Source organism: Hippocampus guttulatus, chromosome 18, assembly GCF_054856545.1.
Source record: "Hippocampus guttulatus isolate MCC_2025c chromosome 18, RoL_Hgut_1.0, whole genome shotgun sequence".
In the NCBI taxonomy this organism is placed as follows: Eukaryota; Metazoa; Chordata; class Actinopteri; order Syngnathiformes; family Syngnathidae; genus Hippocampus; species Hippocampus guttulatus.
Window position 1 is genome coordinate 3,243,335 of NC_141278.1, and position 18,759 is coordinate 3,262,093.

The 18,759-nt window shown below is 45.3% G+C and overlaps 1 protein-coding gene across 4 annotated transcripts in view; it reads left to right on the forward strand.

Moving 5' to 3' along the window:
- The window catches only part of khdrbs3 (KH domain containing, RNA binding, signal transduction associated 3), a 96,370-nt gene that overhangs the window by 16,207 nt on the left and 61,404 nt on the right, over positions 1-18,759 (forward strand). For 3 of the 4 annotated variants that reach the window (XR_015103631.1, XR_015103630.1, XM_086136078.1), the window contains exons 2-4: positions 9,738-9,856; positions 14,211-14,327; positions 18,554-18,700. Coding sequence is in view for 2 of the 4 variants with exons in the window: in XM_086136078.1 (XP_085992204.1) it covers positions 9,738-9,856; positions 14,211-14,327; positions 18,554-18,700 (383 nt within the window). In the remaining 2 variants the exon portion in view is untranslated. Of the gene's footprint in view, positions 1-2,127; positions 2,426-9,737; positions 9,857-14,210; positions 14,328-18,553; positions 18,701-18,759 lie in introns of all 4 variants that reach the window. The other variant, XM_086136079.1, reaches the window with a different exon arrangement.

Below are 18,759 nucleotides of genomic sequence, written 5' to 3' on the forward strand. Positions count from 1 at the left end.
TGAGCAGGGATGCTTATTTTCGCAAATTACAGCCAATTAATCCACCATTAGTTCCATCAGTCGGGTCGACCCAACACCGAAAGAGACAATTTAGCCTTTTAAATCAAATTTCCAGAAAGCTCTCCTGCAAAATTAGGGCTGACGGAAAACTGAAAGTGACAATTAGGCCCGCTAATTGAAGGACAGTACGAAGAGAACCGGGTGGGATTCGGCCCGATGAGATCCATTATCTCCTGAAAGGATTGCTGAAAACGGTGACTCGATGAACTGACTGACCAGTTATTTGCGCCTGATTTAACATATCGTTATGTTTTTAATAAGAGGGCCTAGAGTAGTTGGAATTGAGCTGGCTGTAATTTGAGTGGGTCAATTGACACTTGATGAACGTAGTTTGAAGGGGGGGGGGGGGGATAAATGTCGAAGACTTTGGTCGCCGCGGCGTCATGTTGACATGGAAGCAATGAGTCGAGGTGCTCGGGCGTCGAGTTCATTTGCTCTGCACATTCCCTCCTCTCATTATTTATTTAGTCGGAGTGCACTCTTGAGCAGCGTGACCTTTAATCGCAGGCTTGGCCGAAGCAACCGCAGCGAACGGTCGGCCCTTCAAAGCGCTTCGTCTGCGCCGCGCCAGGCAGTGATGATCCCTTGCGATGTAAGCGCTAAAAGCGCAAGACAAGCTACGGATACGCAACTGGGGGTTATGGCAGCCTGAGGAGTTAAAAAAAAAAAAAAAGAAAAGAAAATGACCGTGAATTCTCATAACCTCAGGTCAGAATCGGGCCCTTTGCAAACGGCGGATAAAAATTAGAAGTTGAATAAACTCCAATCCGACTGCATCGCTAGCACACGGATTAGATCGCCTCCGTCATCGAAATACGGTAATTGTTGAAACATGCGCAAGCAGGTCGCCACAAACAAAACAATTATAGTACACACACACACACACACACACACACACACACAAAACCCTCATTCATCGATGGGTGTAAATATGGTACATTAGCATTGCACAGCTCATTAAAAAAGGAAAGCGATCGCCCCCGGGCAGTTATGCTGCCTCCGTTCCGTGCATCTAAAGCCGTGGCGGTGTAGTCGATCCAGGCCAACTCAGCGCGGCGCAGCAGGTCAAGATTTTCGTGACTTCATTTGTTGTAGTTTCCTACTGCTGATCGCAAGATCGCTTTGAGGCAGTCGTGGTGGAGGTGCTTCATGCGGCCATCTTTAGCCGTTTATAGACAATATGTTTCATTGTAAAGGGGAAAGTAAATCACGTGTTTATATGCTATTATGGATATGACTGGAAAGGTGCTTTGCTTTGTCTGGTCCGAATCCCCCCTCAAGTCTGGTAAACATGCAAGCTGAGTAAAGGCAAAGATAAGACTGCTTCTTGAGAATACCCCAGGTGATTAAATCGGTATGCGAGAGCAGGAGTACAGATGTACAGTATCGGAGGTATCGGTATCGGTCCTTAGAAAATTTACAAACACTTGAAAATCTTTTTGAAAGTCTTCCCAGTAGAATAGAAGTTTTTATGACTGCAAAGGGGCAGGCCAGCTCCATATTTTCTTTCATTTTTCAGTCGCTGTACAGCTGGTGCAATGATCAGATATCCAAATACTTGCGTCCGTATTGAGCATTTCTGAAAACAATCTGGGCTCTCTGTGCAATTAGTCTTGACTCAATCAATGAGCGTCTGCCTCGCTCTTGTCATACAAACGATATTAGATTAGCAGACAAGGAGGATATCAGATTTGTGTAGAAAATCTCTTTTGCCGCTTGTATTCGCCGCGCGCGTCTCCGATTAAGCGGCTCAGCTGCGCGTTCGCCTCCATCTTTGGAGACGTTTCAATGACGATGCAGGCTGAGGCGTTCAAAAAGGGGAGGGGCGGTGGTGTCCATTTACCCCGAGAGGGAGCCGCTGTAATCCATCAGCCTGGCCACTGCCCGCTGAGCACCGTCCGCCTCCCCCACAGCTGCCTCCTGCTAACCGCCCCCTCAACCCTTCCAACATCTCTTTTTCTTTGAGGCTCCCCGCAAAGCTTCATGGGAAATACTCCCTTAGGTTGATCCATTTTGACATTATTCTGTCTTTGCCATCTTTTTTTTTGTGTCGAAAACGCATCCCAGGGCTCACAACTGGACCCCTTCGGCTGAGGTGGCCAACGATGCCGAAGTGTGGAACAAAAGGGGCGGGGCCAGACCCTACACACTCGCAACCTCAACAGGAAGTTGTGGCGCTCAAGGCGGGAAGTGTGACTATCTGGACAGGGCCTTTCTCACTGTCGTCTTCATTCGTTCTTTTCTCTGTTCCCTCGGTGGCGGGACAAGTTAAGAGATCATCAGGCGGCTGACTGTGCAATCGTTGCCTCGCCTCACATCCATGCAGGCGCCGATGGTTCCATTGCCACTCGGCGATGGCGCGATTGTGAGTGTGAAAGATTTTCCATCTCTATATGCGCCCTGTCATTGACTGACGACCAAGTCGGGATCTTGCACGTCGACCACCCCCACCCCCCGCCCCCGCGAGACTGCCGCAAATTTGCACGTGAGAAGCGGAATCGAAAAGGGATGGATGCCTACTCATCATCCAGCGTTTTTCGACGCAACCCATTTAATCCCCAGTGGGTCGTCCAACCTGGGATGCTGCGAAAGCTTGACTTTGAAAGTGAAGGAGTAACTGCTCATTATGATGATTTCAGCGTGTATCTTGATAAAACTGCCGACGATGAGGTAGAGATAACGATGTTCATTAAGCCCCGCAGTTTTATCCTCGGACCCCTCCACCGGCCCCTTTCTCACAGCCTAATGACGTTTTTATGGGTAACTTCATTAGGGGAAAAGATCCCGAAAGCATAAACATCAGCGCCTCTTAATTGTGGGATGCGGTGGCCTTCCTGTGGTTCCTTTTTTTCTTGAGGTCGAAACTAAAAAGAAGGCAGTTTGGATGATTTATTATTCAAATGTTGATTTTTATCTTTGGGGCTTGATTCTTTCTAAAGCCTGCTCCCCCACCCCCACCCCCGCATCCAGAACTTTCGGCATCTTCTGGCCTTGCAATTTTGTCGTACACAGCGGTGTGCTGATAGCCTAATGAAGACAAAGCAGTGGAGGCTTGCCGGCGCTGTGCTTAACAGAGACGGTGATTAGTCACCACTTGCCGCTTGTGTCGTATAAGCTCTGCATTTTCCTCATTATGTGCGCGGCAACTCACCCTGTAGGTTTACACTGCACTTGTGTGTTTTTTCTTCTTTTAAATCAGCATAATTGTTCCATCATAGACTGCGGGCGCTCCTTTGTTGGTTCGAGAGAGCGAACGGTAGTTTCCTAGGTAGGGGCACTCGAGATGTCGTTTTCGGTAAGGTATGAAATGCAAAGCGTTCCACCAACCTAAGAACCACTTTTGTTTTGACTCCTCGATGACCCCAAAGTGGCAGACTATTTTCCAATTGATTTTAGACATCAGACAACAATCATTCACGTTTTTGATGTCCCCAAAGTCGGGATAGGTCGATTAATTTGGCGAATTGACCATGAAGATTGTAATCGAGTGAAAATGAAGTTCACCGTTTGGCTGCGAATTGCGCTTATTAGTGATGCGTATCGCGTTGCAACTTTGCGATCGGTTAGATTTGTTGTTGCTCCTCACAATCCCCGCTGCAAACATGCCGAGCGTCTGGTTGTGATTTGTGGCCTCGGCCGCTCTTTACTCTGACTCGATTGCACGGTATTGATCAAATAAGACAATAATCAAAACACCCCCATTCCGTCATCAGAAACAATTAGGAGCCTTCAGAATATTTCTTAGTGGCTTTGTGTCATCTTAAGAAGAATCCAAGGCAACTGTAATTTGTTCGGTGTTTATTAAAAATGCCTGTTAGACAAAACGTGGGAAAATCAGCGAGTTTTATTTTTTTGGTAAACAGTACCCAGTTTTTCAAGCCGTCACGCAAATAAAAAATGAAAGCCCTCGCAACGAGCATGGAGAAGAAGTGAAATGTCAACGGTCCGAGTTGGAGAGCGGGACTTTGTTCGGGGGGGGGGGGACTCTTTGCTCATTTCTGATGTCTTTAAACAGAATATCTAATGACGCCGTGTTCGGATCAGGACTGTTGGAATACTATTAACCTATTTCTGACGCCTGAGGAGCAAGCTAATTCCGCATTCAGAATTTCAAAGTTGAATTTTCAGTGATGTTTTTCTTGATTCCGACAAGACTCGCGTCTACGAAACAGCTCGTAGCACAAGGAATAACACACCCGGGCGTGTTAGAAACGGCGGTCTTGATAATTTACCGTAACTTCTCAGAATCTTGGCAACCTAACTTTTTATTTCGACACCTCAAGGAGTGGCGCAGACGCCGCACGCATTCCTCCCGTGATCCTTCGCCGCTTCCCGTGATTTGGTAGATGAGGCGTGAGGATTTTGGCAGGTCGAGAACACTTGAGATAATCCCTTTCGCCAAAGTGTGTCTTCCAAGTGAACAGGCGCCAAGATGAATTCACCCCGCAACTCTCGAAATGCTGATCAAACAACGCGGCTCTCAAGTTGATGACGCCATGTCACACGGGAGCGGGAAGCCCGCAGCCATTCTGGCAGTCGCGTCCAAGTACAAATGTCGCTGAAATTGCAATCGCCGCAGCTACGAACGGCAGCTTTTACGCACGCGTGCGCGATTTAGAAGACGGACAACGGTGTCTGTTGCGAGCTGGATGGATCCCTGACACTTCACGGGCCTCCGTCTGAAATGAAGGAAGCACCACTCAGGGGGCTCTCTGTCTTAATCCGCGGACATTATCTCGACACTGTAAGCGGGTCTTGGCTCGTTACCTCGCAGTCGAGAGCCAGTCTGGCAGGGCTGCAGAGACGGCGAGGGGAAGAGAGACGCGGGCTAAACGAGGGAGGGAGAGAGGGAGGGCCTCCCCGACCGCTCAGAATGTCATCTTCAGATTAGGGGGGCGAGACGAATTCCTGCTGCCAGCCTGACCTTGTCGAGGCGTCGGAGGAGTGGGGAGTGAAAATGACTATTTCGGCACAGGAGTGAGCGGAGGAGTTTCCGTTTTGGTCGCGTTTTCTCTTTCGAGGATCACGGCGTTGACTTTGCGATTCAGACGAAAACGCGCGCGGTCGCACGGGCGGCGCTCTTGAGACGTGTGCAAGGCAAACTGTGTCTGGCGCTGACCAGACCGCCTGCGAGCCTTTGGCAGACGCTCGCCCGACAAACAACAGAAACATGAATGCTCGTTTGTCCTAATTTATAGAGACGCGGGGAAGCATCGCCTTATGCAAATACAGTTTTTGCGCGGCATTAATGAGGTTTTTACCGCATGCGTTCCCTGTTATCTCTCCCCTAATGAACTTATGTATGACCTCACTCCTTTTAAAACGTTTGCTTTACTCGCATGCTGTGCGTACATTAGTTTGCCCTCTTTGAAAATGTAAATATGCCAGACATCGTTCTGCCGCGCTATGGTGGTTCATCATTTGCTTCTTTTTAAATGATGGGGCTTTTTACAATATACCGCAGAGTCCAAATTTAGAGGTGTGCGACTTGTGTAGAAGGAGCACCGAGATCTCCAAGAAGACAGAAAGCTAGTTTTCCCATGATAGGTTGGCAATCCGTGAGAAGACTTGACAAAGTTCAATGTTTTTCTTAAGTGACTTTGACAAACAACTTGAAGCAAGCACGCTTTGTCTCTTCGCGCTGCAAACAAGACCGGGAAAAGAGGCCCTAAGGATTCATTTATTTTCATGGGTTGTAATAAGTTTGAAAGTCGGTATGCTGCTGTTGGTTCTTGAATGATCCGCGACGTCTTTGTGTCAAGTAAACCCAATAATCCTGACGGTGTCAATTAAAAAAAAAAAAGGCGTCATATGGTCTTTTCTGGGAAATCCGTCAACGCCTTTCATGCCGAGCACTCCGGAATCTTGTCGAATCTGGTTAAGCTCCAGGATTTCTCCAAATTAGTGGAGTCGTGTGAAACTGGCGCGTCGGAATGGTTCACAAAATAGCGACCCAGTTCTTTGTGGTTTGGCCTAGCTCGAAGATAAGATAACGTGAACGGCTAAGAAATAGTTATTATGGGTATTTTGAGTCCATAATATTCATTGCTTTGGACACGTAGCTTGTGTTTTTTTTTTTTCCTCCCCTCTCTCTAGCTAAGGTATATCTTTTTCTGCAGATGAATAATGAATGCGACATTTCTGCTCCATTGCAAAACAAAGTAATAAGTCTGTCGGCAACAGTTGCACTAAAGAGTAACATATAAACTCTGCGCCGCGTTTCATTTGACTTTTTTTATTTTTTTTTGAACTGTGGGTAGTGAGGGTGCAACTCTGTGTCTTCCCCCCTCACGACTCAATTATTTTTCCGCAGATGCACATTGCAATTGATAACGCAGCTCAGCAACAACAACCACCAAATAACGTGTCACCCTTTGTCACGCCGCGTGATTAGAAGTGAGCGCAGCATGGCCGGGAGGTAACATACTGTATGTGACGGCACTTTCGCGGCAAAGGCTGTGCAAAAAAAAAAAAAAAGAATAAAAAAATTTAAAAACCCCACCTCGCTGTGTTGCTTAATTGAAATGTCAAACATTTTTTTTCTTATTATTCTCGACCAAAGAGATCATGAATGCTACTCTACCTCCTGTCAGCATGTCTTTATTGCCGCTGAAATGTTTTGCACGCCAGGCAGGCATCGCCAGAAGACACGGCGCGTGGATAAATACCACTGTGAGATGAACACCACTTTGTAGCTTGAGACACTAATGCGCCAAACATATGCCATGAAACAGTTTTATGTGCAACTAATTGTAAAGCACCAGTCGGTTCCGCTGCATTGAGCGACAATGCAGGTCGCATGCCGAGTCCGTGCCTCCTGACGCGTTTCTTTTTTCAATGTGTTCGCTATCTCTTGTATTTTTGTGTATTCATTTAAAGCGCAAGACCCAAATTAATGTTGCGGTTGCCTTGAAGAATATTTTTGTAGTTTGTAACCTGGGGAAAATGAATCCATTACACGGCTATGAACATTGGCCTCACAAAAGATGAAAATGTTTATTTTTGGCTGTATTCATACGAATTTATAATGCTGCACCGGTTAGCCACCGATGCTAAGAGAGCACGCAAGGTTTTGCATCGCCAGGGAAGGAGGTCACTTCTTGTCCGACATGAAAGAAATAACTTGACCATGCCCCAAAAGTCGTAAAAACAAATGTTTAACATAATATTTTAACCCTTTCAGGCACAGCGATTACTACGTTTATTATGTTATCAGGGTATCATTATTGGTGCATGAAAGACTTCCAAAAAAAAAAGCACACAATGCATTCATATCCTCTTTGGTAAGGTGAGGTTTATTTTGAAGTTGGTCTTCTCACCGCAGTGGTGGCGCGTTACCGTCCTGCATATAATTGTTGCTAGGGGTGGCATGACTTCTTCCTGGCCGTGTACAATACTGTTAAAAAAAAAGTCCCTCAATAAAGTAGTCAGGGTTAACTGAGGTTAACAAAGGTACGGTACTCAAATTACTAGGGGATTCGTTTTACCCTATTTAAAAAATCTTCTTGCAAAATTTTGCAAGTTACTTGGAGGCCAAGCTCAAATTTTAGGACCTTTGACTTCAGAGATTCCGCTGCATTGAAATCTATTCATCCATCCATATGGAGACAATTTTACAGCCTTTTATTAAACGTCTTATCACCACTTAGCATTCCAACAGGCCGATTCATTCAAGGTCTTTGTCGTGCTTCTCCGAGTGGCCACATTAGAATATTGCCGCATTTGCAGTCACGGGAGAATCTCCTTAAAAAAAAAAAAAAAAAATCCTCAGCACAACAGACGCATTATGCTCGCGTCGGCGTTTGGATCTCCTCCTTCACAACAGCTGTTAATGATGCAGAGGTGGTGCACAGTTCAGTTTTTTTTTTTTTTTTTTAAATAAACGGCGCCCAGAAGAAGCGCGGTGTGTTCGCGCCCACCGGCTGACAACTGATCCGAAGCCGCGTTTAGGTTGCACCTGCTGGCCAAGGGTGAGTCAGAGGTCAATTCGGTTTCGAAATGCAAAGTTCTCTTCCGGTCAAATCTTCGATGAGAGCAAAAGCGGGCCAAAAGGAAGTCGAAACTTGTCTCGGTAACAATCTCAGCCGCGACGCATCTCACTAGAGGATGGAGTCTCTCTGGGCATGTTGCTAGGTGATGCATTAATATTAATGTTGTTGAATTTTTTTTTTTCTCTTCCTCAGAATGTTGTTTTGCGCCACCCTGACTATAAGCTGGGGCTCTGATATCTTGATCTCCCTGATAGCTCAATTATCCTTTATCCTTGGTGGGGGGGAAAAACCCCTAAGAAAAGAGACTCCTCTCAAATAATTGTAATTAGTTCCTGCAATATTAATGCAGCGGGAGCTTTATTGATTAATCACTAGCCCCCTCACCTTTTTTTTTTCGCATCCAATTTGCACATCTGGCTTTGCATAACTGAATAATCTTGTGTATGTGGTTGCTCCGTCGACGTGTACAACGTTCGATTTCTATGTTCTCACGGTGGTCAGTTAGGAGAAAAAGAATTATTCTGGCTTTTTTTTTCTTTTGTCGTTCAGTTTACTCTCAAGACCTTTTCCTTCGGCGAAGATTGCACTCACAAACTATTTCGTGAATAAATTAGTAAGATGATAGTGTTACTCTAGTAAACTGCATCATTTTCATATTATAGTTTTTTCATGCGATACTACTAACAATGTGACATGTAAATGTATGACCCCCCTCCCTCCTTTTTAAGAATATTTTTAGAGTCTTTGAATAATACAATTTTATTCAGGTGAAATTTTGAATTCTTTTGTTGATATTTTTATTGTGATCAATTTTATGCAAATTAATTTTCACAACACACACGTGTGCTAGCATGTCAGCATTTACTTTACTCAGTCAAAATGTGACAGGAATAAAATGGAAAGAAGGATCTGCCGGTTTTCACTCGTACACATTTTTTGCACTTTTTTTTCCCTTTCTTTTTGGCATATCTCAAATTCCTTCACAGCAAATGAAACAGTCACCCAAAAAACCCAAACAACAATAATAATAATAAAACACTGGTGGCTTGGGGCACTGTCATCTTTTCCTAAATCATTTTTATGCTACACGAAACAAATCTGAAATGGAGTTTGCCCTCCGTCTCACCCTTCCTCTTGCCATTAGTTTTTTTTTTCTTTCTTCTTTTTCTCGTTGGCTCTCCGCATTCATAAGTTGCCCTTTCCGCAAAATCATTTTACCACCACCGAAAGGCCGCTGTTATCCATCTGATTAAGTGTTCAAGGTTATGCCTCTAAATACATCACAGTCCAGCGCCTCGACAAGAAAAAGATGGCGGGAGCAATATATATATATATTTTTTTTTTTTGCTGTAGCTTGTAAGGACATGCTCAAATGTCCACCTCCACTGGGCACCGGAAAGGGCCTCGGTAAAGGTCCTTCCGAGTAAATTCATATCGGCTGAAATGTGAACCGAATACACTGGAAAAATGGCTTTGAGGTCGGTAAATTATCACTAAATTTGAGCAAAGCAAAGTTTGGTGCAAAAAAATAAATAAATAAAATAGAGCAAATCAAAATCACTGAACGTTCAATTGAAACAGAGTATATAATACAACGTTTCTAGGAATGAAGCCAATTGACAAAATGAATCAATCAATCACATGACCCACACCGACCCGCCGATAACGTCTCCTTTTGTCTTTCAGAAATCGACAAGATTCAAAAGGAGGAAGGCAAGGAGGAAGAGAAGTTCATCGACGTCGTCATCAACAAGAACATGAAACTGGGCCAGAAAGTTTTGATACCAGTCAAGCAGTTTCCTAAAGTAAGCCGACACACCGAACGTGCGGCATTTATTTATAGACAAATGCAACCTGCTCCAGTTTGCTTTTCAGTTCCTCACCACTGCCCCTTGATATTTTGTTGTTGCAGTAGCCTTGACTATTGTTTGATGTCACATATCCTTCCTAGTTCCTACTGTAGTAAGTAGAGCGCTATTCAGGAGTTGTTCCTCCCACTTTCTGTCGCGTGCGCGGGCACACACGCACACACACACACGCTACATCTCTATTACAATGACCTTGATCAATGCCACTTTGATGTCTCACCATATTCATACGTCTATGAATATTTATGAATATAAGATTGAGGGGAATTATCTCACAGCCGATTTCATTTTCTCTCCTCTCGCGATAGATTTCTCCTTGCTCGAGGTAAATAACAGCCATTTTTGGGGGGGGGGGGGCTAGCGCTAAGACATTGACGGTGCCCTGCTACAAAGCAAAAGGGGGCACTGCCGCCGGGGCCTCACAATGGAAAATTGGTCAACTGCAGTTTGAGGTCACGCCACGCTTTATGTTGGCCAATGAGTGTTTGCGGTTTCGGCTTATTGAACAACCAGTGGGCGTTCCAACAACTTGGATTTATTGACGAGCCGAAGGTCCTTCTGTACGAGTGTGAGCGTTTCGGAGGTTTACTGTACCATACTGCGACTAAAATTAAAGCGTGGACTGTGGATAATGCGCTCTGCTCGGGAAACATTCTCATGACCGTGCTCGTAATTTGTTTGCAACCCAAGTCGCAACCGTCACAGATTCAGATCATGGCGTCCACTGTAAATAAGATGTAAGAAGGGCTTGAATTAATTGGACAAAAGGGACGATGAGCGTCGACGCTTGTGTTTTCGATGCATCGAGTCCGGCTTCACAGCTGAAAGCGTCTGCTTTGACATATTTGATAAGGTGAGGAGCCACTGATACGGTGTTTAGAGCTTCAACAAGCCACCGCGGGGGGAAGACAAATTCAATTTGTTCTCTTTGGCAGGAAACAATGGCAAAGTCATTCATCTGAATTGATTTTTTTTTTCCCCTCTCACTCTCATTTGTGTTGCTGAGCATCAACTTTCGGCTCTGGTATTCATTCAGATGGCGGAACTCTTTCCAAATGACCATTTCGGGATGTGTACGCGTGTGTGTGTTTGTTTTCTTTGTGCAAAAGGAGCTCTTTGCTTTCCAGTGAAAGTGCACTGCACAGATGGCCGTTCCATTAAACCCCAGGTAGTAAAAGCACTCATAGACTGTACTTAAGTAGAGGTAATTAAAATAAAAAGTGCAGATGAAATAACTGTACCGTAATGAGTTCCATCCTAAAGTAAAAATGAATATATATATTTTTTTACCATTTGGTTTTACAACTTCAATTCTTGGCAAAATGGGGTGGGGGGGATGGCACCAAGTACTAATTTTAACTTGTTCTCATACAATAAAAAGAGAAAGGGGAAAAAAAAATTCCATGTTGTTGTTTAAGAGCTAGTAGCGGGATAACTTTTATAACTGACTGCCATAGAAACCCTCTAAAAAAAACAACAAAAAAAAACTCAGAAGCTGTTGTTTTTTTTTTAAAATTGCCACAAGACATAATGTATTCGTCACGAATCCTTCTTTGAGCCGAAATCATCATTTACCTTAAAAGAAAAAAAAGGACGATGGATGTGGAGTGAATCTGTTGGCGTTGTTGTTAATGCTTCCTGATTTCCGTTCTTCCTGATCCGTCTGGGAATTTTTCTCCCTGGCGCCATTTCATCAAAGTCGAAACTCGGATTTGTTTTAGTTCGGATTGTTTTTGCGTCAGCCCGTCAGCTCCTCGTTTGTTTTTACCCTGCTGTCTCATGTCACCATCATCAGTCTGTTTGTCCCATCTCCAGATGAACGTGACAACAAATTAGTGTCTGCGCGTTTACGGTCTTCCTTTTTATGACCTAAGCACGGTGAGTAGTGGCTAGCTAGTGCGCCGGATCTCTTGGCGGAAGGCACTACAGGCCCATTAGCAAGGCGAAAGGAGTCCCACTGGTTTCTTTCCAGTACTGTGGTCTTCTTCCCTCTCTGGAGAAAGAAACCATTTTATCCCAAGACCCTCCTTCTTGTCTTGCTGCCCTCAGCGCTCGGACTCCGCTCGGACTCTCTTTGAGCACCAGGCCGAGCCGTGAGCCATTCCGCGAATGATGAAAAGATTTCAGCGGCGTAGCCATAAAGCAAGCGCCACCGCACGTTCTTTCGCCGGTTTCAAGATGACGCTTAGAAATGACTCCTCCCCCTCCCTGCTTTTATCCGAAGAAAGTGGAGGTTCTGGTAATTCTCCCCCACCCCTCCCCTACACATCCACTTTTACCGCGACCGATTCCCAACATAGCATCACAATCCTCTCCCATGACGCTGTGACATCATACGAGTCCAGACGGGTCACATAATCCCTCATGATACCGAAAGCATTAGTCACAGGACAGATTTTTGTCGATGATAAACAGCGGGGGATTTATTTGTTTGGAAGACTCATATATTTGGATCATTTTTCCATATGAGAAATGGTATTACCGCTCAGACCGTATTGGCTGATGTCACGTGGCTTTGAATGCAGCGAGGAAATTGCATGCACCCCCTGCGCACTCCACGTTCGCAAACTCAGACGGTGCGTCTTACGAATGAGAATATTGAGTATTTTAATCATGGACATACGATTTCTCTCTGTCGGCATCGATCAAAATAGCATTATTATTTCATACGTTAATGTAACAAGTAGAAGCCGTCGCATGTTAAAGGAGGTCCTGTAAATTTAATGCGCATCCACTCATAATTAAAACACATGAAAAAGGTTCTCGTTTGCGTTCAGCTGAAAGGCTCCATGCAAGATCCTGATTCAATTCTGCAAATGAAGTTTTATGAGTGCAAAAACACCGAAAATGCACATCCCCCTTGATGCTTTCAGCAATGAGCTTTACTGTAGGTTGCGGAATGAATGAATGAATGAATGAATGAATGAAGTCCCCACCCCCAAGAATCCTTTGCTATCCATCACCCTTCACTTGACACCGTGTCGGATGCTTCAGGAGAATGAAAAGGTGTGCTCAATATGACTTTGTCTGTGTCCCTGCAAATCCTCGTTCCGTCCCACCGTCCAGCTCGGTGATCGAGGCTGTATCCATGTGCAGGATGATGAATGTGCAGGGAATCGCTTCAACTCAGCACATTCAAAACATTTCCTGACACTGTCTCTTCATTGGATTTACTTATTTATTTCGCAGCTCTCCCATTCCGCGTTAGCTTAGCGGTTAGCATGACATTTGTTCTTCAACAGAACATGGGGCAATCGCACTCTTGCAGGGAATCTCATTATGTTCAAAAGTCCTCATGGTTGTAAAGCGGCGAGGCAAGGTTAATATGGGACGGCGACAATATCCGTCAGTCACTATTGCAACGGTGACTCCATCTCGAAGGAGGACACTGACCCTATCTCGCCTGCGTTCGGTTTGAATTAGCCCACAGAGTATTCCCTCCAATCAAGTCCTCCGCGTAAGATGACATTCACAGAAATTGCAGTTCTTGTAAACAGTTCCAGAAACACGCGATGGATCAAACACGCTGCCCTTGCTGGGACTGTCAAATAAAAATAACCCAAGCACATATTACTGTACGAGAGTAAATCACTGAAGCTCCCCTCCCGAAGCCATCGGCCAGGAATTGGCAGGTGCCTCTGAATAAGCTCAGCGAACAAAAGGCACACATGAGAAAAAGGGTGAGGTGAGGTGTTACCTCCCGCCAGCTAATTGATGACTTTGGCTGTAAAAGGAGACGGCCGAATAAGTCACTGGCGAAGGGACCGTGGAACAAGTCAGAAAGGTTTTGGCCATCTTTTGTCTCACTTTGACCGTCTCCGGCTGTGAGTGGAATTGGGTTTGGCGAGTGTTACGGTTTCTCTCGCTTTGATGGGTCTCTGAACGCAGCGCTGCTTGGCATTGTGATGGCACAGCATTTGGCTTCCTTTCACAGACATTAACGCAGCGACCTTGTGAGTTCCATCTTCGCTTGGTGCTTCCTGAAAATTCAGAGAATAAAGACTGTAATTCAGTAACCCGAGGCAATTTGATCACCAACATGCGATCGGCGGTGACTCGGATGGCTCTTGTGTAACAAAAGCCCCAAACGGTGACAAAATACGGTTGATTTACCGCCTGTATCGATCCCACTCAGGATGCAAAGAAAAGGTTTTATTAGTTTCGGTGAAAAGCTTCTTCAGGTTAAATCTACATCAAATAGACGCGGGCGTCTTTGCGCTTTATCTCGAGCAAACAGCTGCTTGATTGACCCCCCCCCCCCCCCCCCCACTCTCTGTTTTCTTTCCTGCAGTTTAACTTTGTGGGCAAACTTCTCGGGCCACGTGGGAACTCATTAAAGAGGCTACAGGAGGACACCCTCACAAAGATGTCCATTCTGGGCAAAGGGTCCATGCGGGACAAAGAGAAGGTAACTGAACTCTCCGCTTTACCTTTTGAGCTAAGTGACCTACTCCATTTTGAAACGTGGTTGCACTTTTTGTTTTTATAGGCGTAAACACGCATCATACTTAAAACATGTTTCAGGATGCTAATGCTCCTCTGTTGAGTTCTTAAAACGTCAGTCAGATAAAGTACAAGAATCATAAATTAATTATAATTTTGTTTTCCCTAAAAAGAAAACCAGTCACTTGTCATGAATATTCATTCCAATAAAAAGGCTGCCTTGCTTTCTTACAAGTGAAAAGATGACGCAATGGCCACTGTCCAGTTTCAACTTGGCGCGTTTTTCGGACCAAAAGGCAGCACTTAATTCTGCCTCCAGTCCATTTCAATTAGACAAAGGAACGTTTTTGTGAGAAAATGTGGACACTCGCGCAGTGGGGGCGAGACAAAAGCAGACAACACATCGTGGAGCTGAAGAATGCGCTCGTGTCAACGGCAGCCAGACAAGAAAGACTAATTCGCTAGAATTCATTTAGTTTCTGAAAAGAGAAATTTGGAGCAAAATTCACGCTTAACAGGGCCCTATTTATCAATGATTATGTGGATGTCTGAAGCGAGCATATAAATTGACGCCAGCGGCAGCTCAGAAGGATCAGAATTGATTGCGGACTTTGTTAGTGCGGGTGGGGGCGGGGTGTATAAATCGACTTGGCCGGCCGGGCTCGTCGGCGTCTGTGAATTGTCGGCCACAATGACTCTTGTTATTAAATAGCGCATTCTTTTTGTTTCCGGTGATCAATATAGTCTCAGACGGTCCGGGAAGAGATCCGTCACGGAGATGCGCTGACCTCGGCACCTGCACCTGTCCGCACATGTCTGCTGTGCGATTTAAGACCCGGCAGCTCGGCTTCTAGCTGCTTTTCTCTTTTATTAATGGGGGGAGAGAGTTGCTCCCTATCTTCAGCCTTTTGCTGACTTTTATGCTGTGGATTTAAGGAGAATGTGCCGCTGTAGTTTTCAAGGCTTGGAATTCCTGCCAGCGTGAACCAGGAAGTCAGGCCGCTGCACGGGCAGAACGCCCGATGGCTCTTTCAAGCGGGAGTAAAAATACAGCCGCCTCCTTCCCACAGACTCTCCCAGCCACGCTCCGATGCTTGCTTCTATGTATATAATTATATTTCTATGCCGGTAAAACATTGCCTCCGAGGCTGCACTTTGGGTGGGGAAGTTGCATCGCCGCGGTGGACGGAAATGCCATTGCACGAGTCACGAGATCCGGCAGTGCGTCGGGAAGATAAGAGTGCGTCGCTCTCTTGTTTCCCTCAGACACTGTAAAGCGGCGGGATAATTACCCGAATATTTGCCACTCTTGTTGACAATAACGTCAGTGCAGAGGTGTTTGAAAGGCGCCGAGCTGTCGGGACCCCGAGTTGGGCCGCCTCGTTATGGCACCTCAGCTGTCCTGCCGTTGTCAAGGCGCCATGATGTAGAGGCATCTGTGCTGCCCACCCCCTCCCTCTTGTTCACGCCATAATTAACTCATCCATTTTCTTCCCTGGGACTTTCTCTCACAATCCCCCACGTAGACCGTAAAATTAATTTACTATGCTTCGCTTACGGCGAGCCCAGTGCGATTGAATTCTTGTTTTAATTGTCAGGGTGTATCCCTTTTGTCCTCGTCTTTTTATGTGGACTTTTTGGTGTTTCTTTGGAGAATAATAGCATCATATATAGTGCTTACCAAACGTATTAGACTCCCCGGCATCCAAAGAAAGACGACTTGGAGTGTTGGCATGCAGGCTTTTAAGCCGGAAGAATTGGTTTGCGATGGAGCACATGCACGCAGGAGGTTAACCGAGCAATTGCAGCTTCTATTCCCGCCACAGATGATGAAACCAAGAGCAGAAAAGATGAAATGGTGCACGTTGTCATCGCAACAGATAATGTATTGCTTTACCTTGTTGACGCAAATAGATGTTTTGCAGAATCAGAATGTTCGGACTATGCACAATTTAGTTGAATTCGTGATTTGCCTCAAACTCAAAACATCTTGGTGGCATGCCGGTTAAGTTGACACTGTATAGTGAGTTATACAATGAAAAGAAATCATTTGGACATACAAACAAGCTGCTATTTTCGTTTAAAAAAATGCCTTCTTTGCTCTACCACCACCAGTCAGAATTATGAGTTGCACGCCTTCCATTTAGCACATTTTCGGTTTGTTTCGATGCATTCACATGTGCTCTATTTTTATTTATATACAGTATATATTTTTTATGTCATTGGTTTGTGTTTTGTCTTTTTAGCCAAGCCAGTAGCATCCTCTCAACTGACGCGTGACAAATTCAAACTATAGCACTCGAGAAGGCGGCTAAAATCATCATTCAAGCCTCTTGGCCCGTTCTCTCCGTTGCTCTTTTGTAGTCAAACCATGTCGCGCTTTAGCTTTTTGCCATACGGAAAACGTGATGCTGTGGCAAATTGGCCTAATGCAAGTGTTTGTCATCCAACCGATTTGGAAGCTGTTATCCTGCCTTCCTTTTCATTCTTTCCCTGTCATTCCTTTTAGTCAAGAAATGACTACATTTTACTTCCCGGCGTCAGTCTGATGCTGTCGATTGGCCAGGATTGCTCACCCGACTCCTTTCTTTTAATATTTAATTTGAAAGGGGATTTAGCTCAGTTATTCCTTCCCTTTCAAAGCCCCGTCTGCAGAAGCTCCAGCGTCCACCCTGCTTGTTTCCAGAGTGAACCGCTATTTTTCGAAGAAGATATATCGGGGCGGGGCGGAGGGGATTGCACAAAGAAGGCAGATACCGCAGATAGATGTAAGAAGCAGACAACCGTAATCTGTCGCAGAGGGCCGCTTAGCTGCTGTCTTACACGGCTGGATCATCTTTATCAGCGCTGATAACATGGCCTCCATATGCAGATGATGCGTTCAACCATGTAGATTGAGATACCGCACCCGGTGTGCTTTCCAACACGTTCTAAGAGTCGCGTATTAAATGCAAGGTGCTGAGTTGAAGAAGATGTTTTCGTCGGCGGTCGCGTCTTACGAGCTTTTGTTTTCTTGTTTTTTTTTTTTGAAACAGTTGCTGTGAGGGTTTATCCGTTTTTACAATTTCAGGTCTGTCGCAGGCTGTATAGTTTCGCCACAGCCGCTTTGAATTTTAAAGCAGATGTGCTGAAATGACTCATGGTATCATTACAATGAGTCGTTTTTTTAAGACAATCATGATTGTTTTCCCAAGCTTTTTTTTTTCTTTTTTTCCCGCCCAATGTAAATATCCCTACACATGAAAGGGAAAAGCAGGGCCAGATCTGCGTCTCTCCTCACATTCTTGCTTACACACTCGACACCGGCGGCTCGGTAAAAGCCCAGATTTATGGAGAAAATTAACATCTCATTAACATACCACTGGCGCTCTTAAAAGAAGGTTATTTATAATTAGATGACATCAGATAGTGGCTCGCCTGGTGCTGAGGCGGGAGAAGGGAAAAAGAAGCAGCGCCTATCGGAAAGCCCCGGAGAAGACTCTTTTGGTGGAAAAGGGAGAAAGTGGGACACTGAACCTGTTGTTTCTTCATGTGATGTTATCGGAGACATTTGGGGCTTTTGTCGTCCTATTTCTTGCCATCATGATGATCCTGGCCTGCTTCTGTGTGGGCCTAAGTGGTCCGCAGCCTGCCGTTGTTTACATGCTATCGTTTCTCATCGTGGTTTTGAGCGAGGTGTGGCTGCTCTCTCTCTCTTTTTTTTTTGTTTGTGCTAAAACCCATTTCAACATTGTAGCTTTTTTAACTTCAGAGGTGACGGATCATGAAAAATAAACACGTGAGGGGGTTAAAACGCACGTAATTCTTCCCCTTAAAGCATTTTTTGTCTCAAGCTGGGGAAAATCGGGTGGAAGTAAAAGTGACGTGAGACAAACTTTTTTTAACAGACGAGGGAAAACCTTGAGCGTGCCATTTTAGCTTGAATTTATCGTTGAAATATCGAAGGGTGCCAAAGTCTCATTTGAGGAAGTGGCATCTGTGACGGGACAAAACCGATCAGTGGTGACTGACGGCTGCAGTCCAAATAATTTTAAGGATGCCTGTTTACTAGTGCCCCCCCCCCCCCTCCACCCCCAGACATATCTCCTCCAGTAAAGCATCACTCTCTTCCCGTCATGGGAATCTGGGCCAATCGCGCAAGCTGACAGCTAACTGGCATCCCATTTAACTCCAATGTTTTCGCCTCGTCAGGAAGAAGAGCTACGCCAGAGTGGCGAGGCCAAATACCAGCACCTCAACGAAGACCTGCACGTCCTCATCGAGGTGTTTGCCCCGCCGGCTGAGGCTTATGCCAGGATGGGTCACGCCTTAGAGGAGATCAAGAAGTTTCTCATACCAGTATGGGGCATACACACGCACACGCACACACACACACACATTCTCAACATGGAAAATGT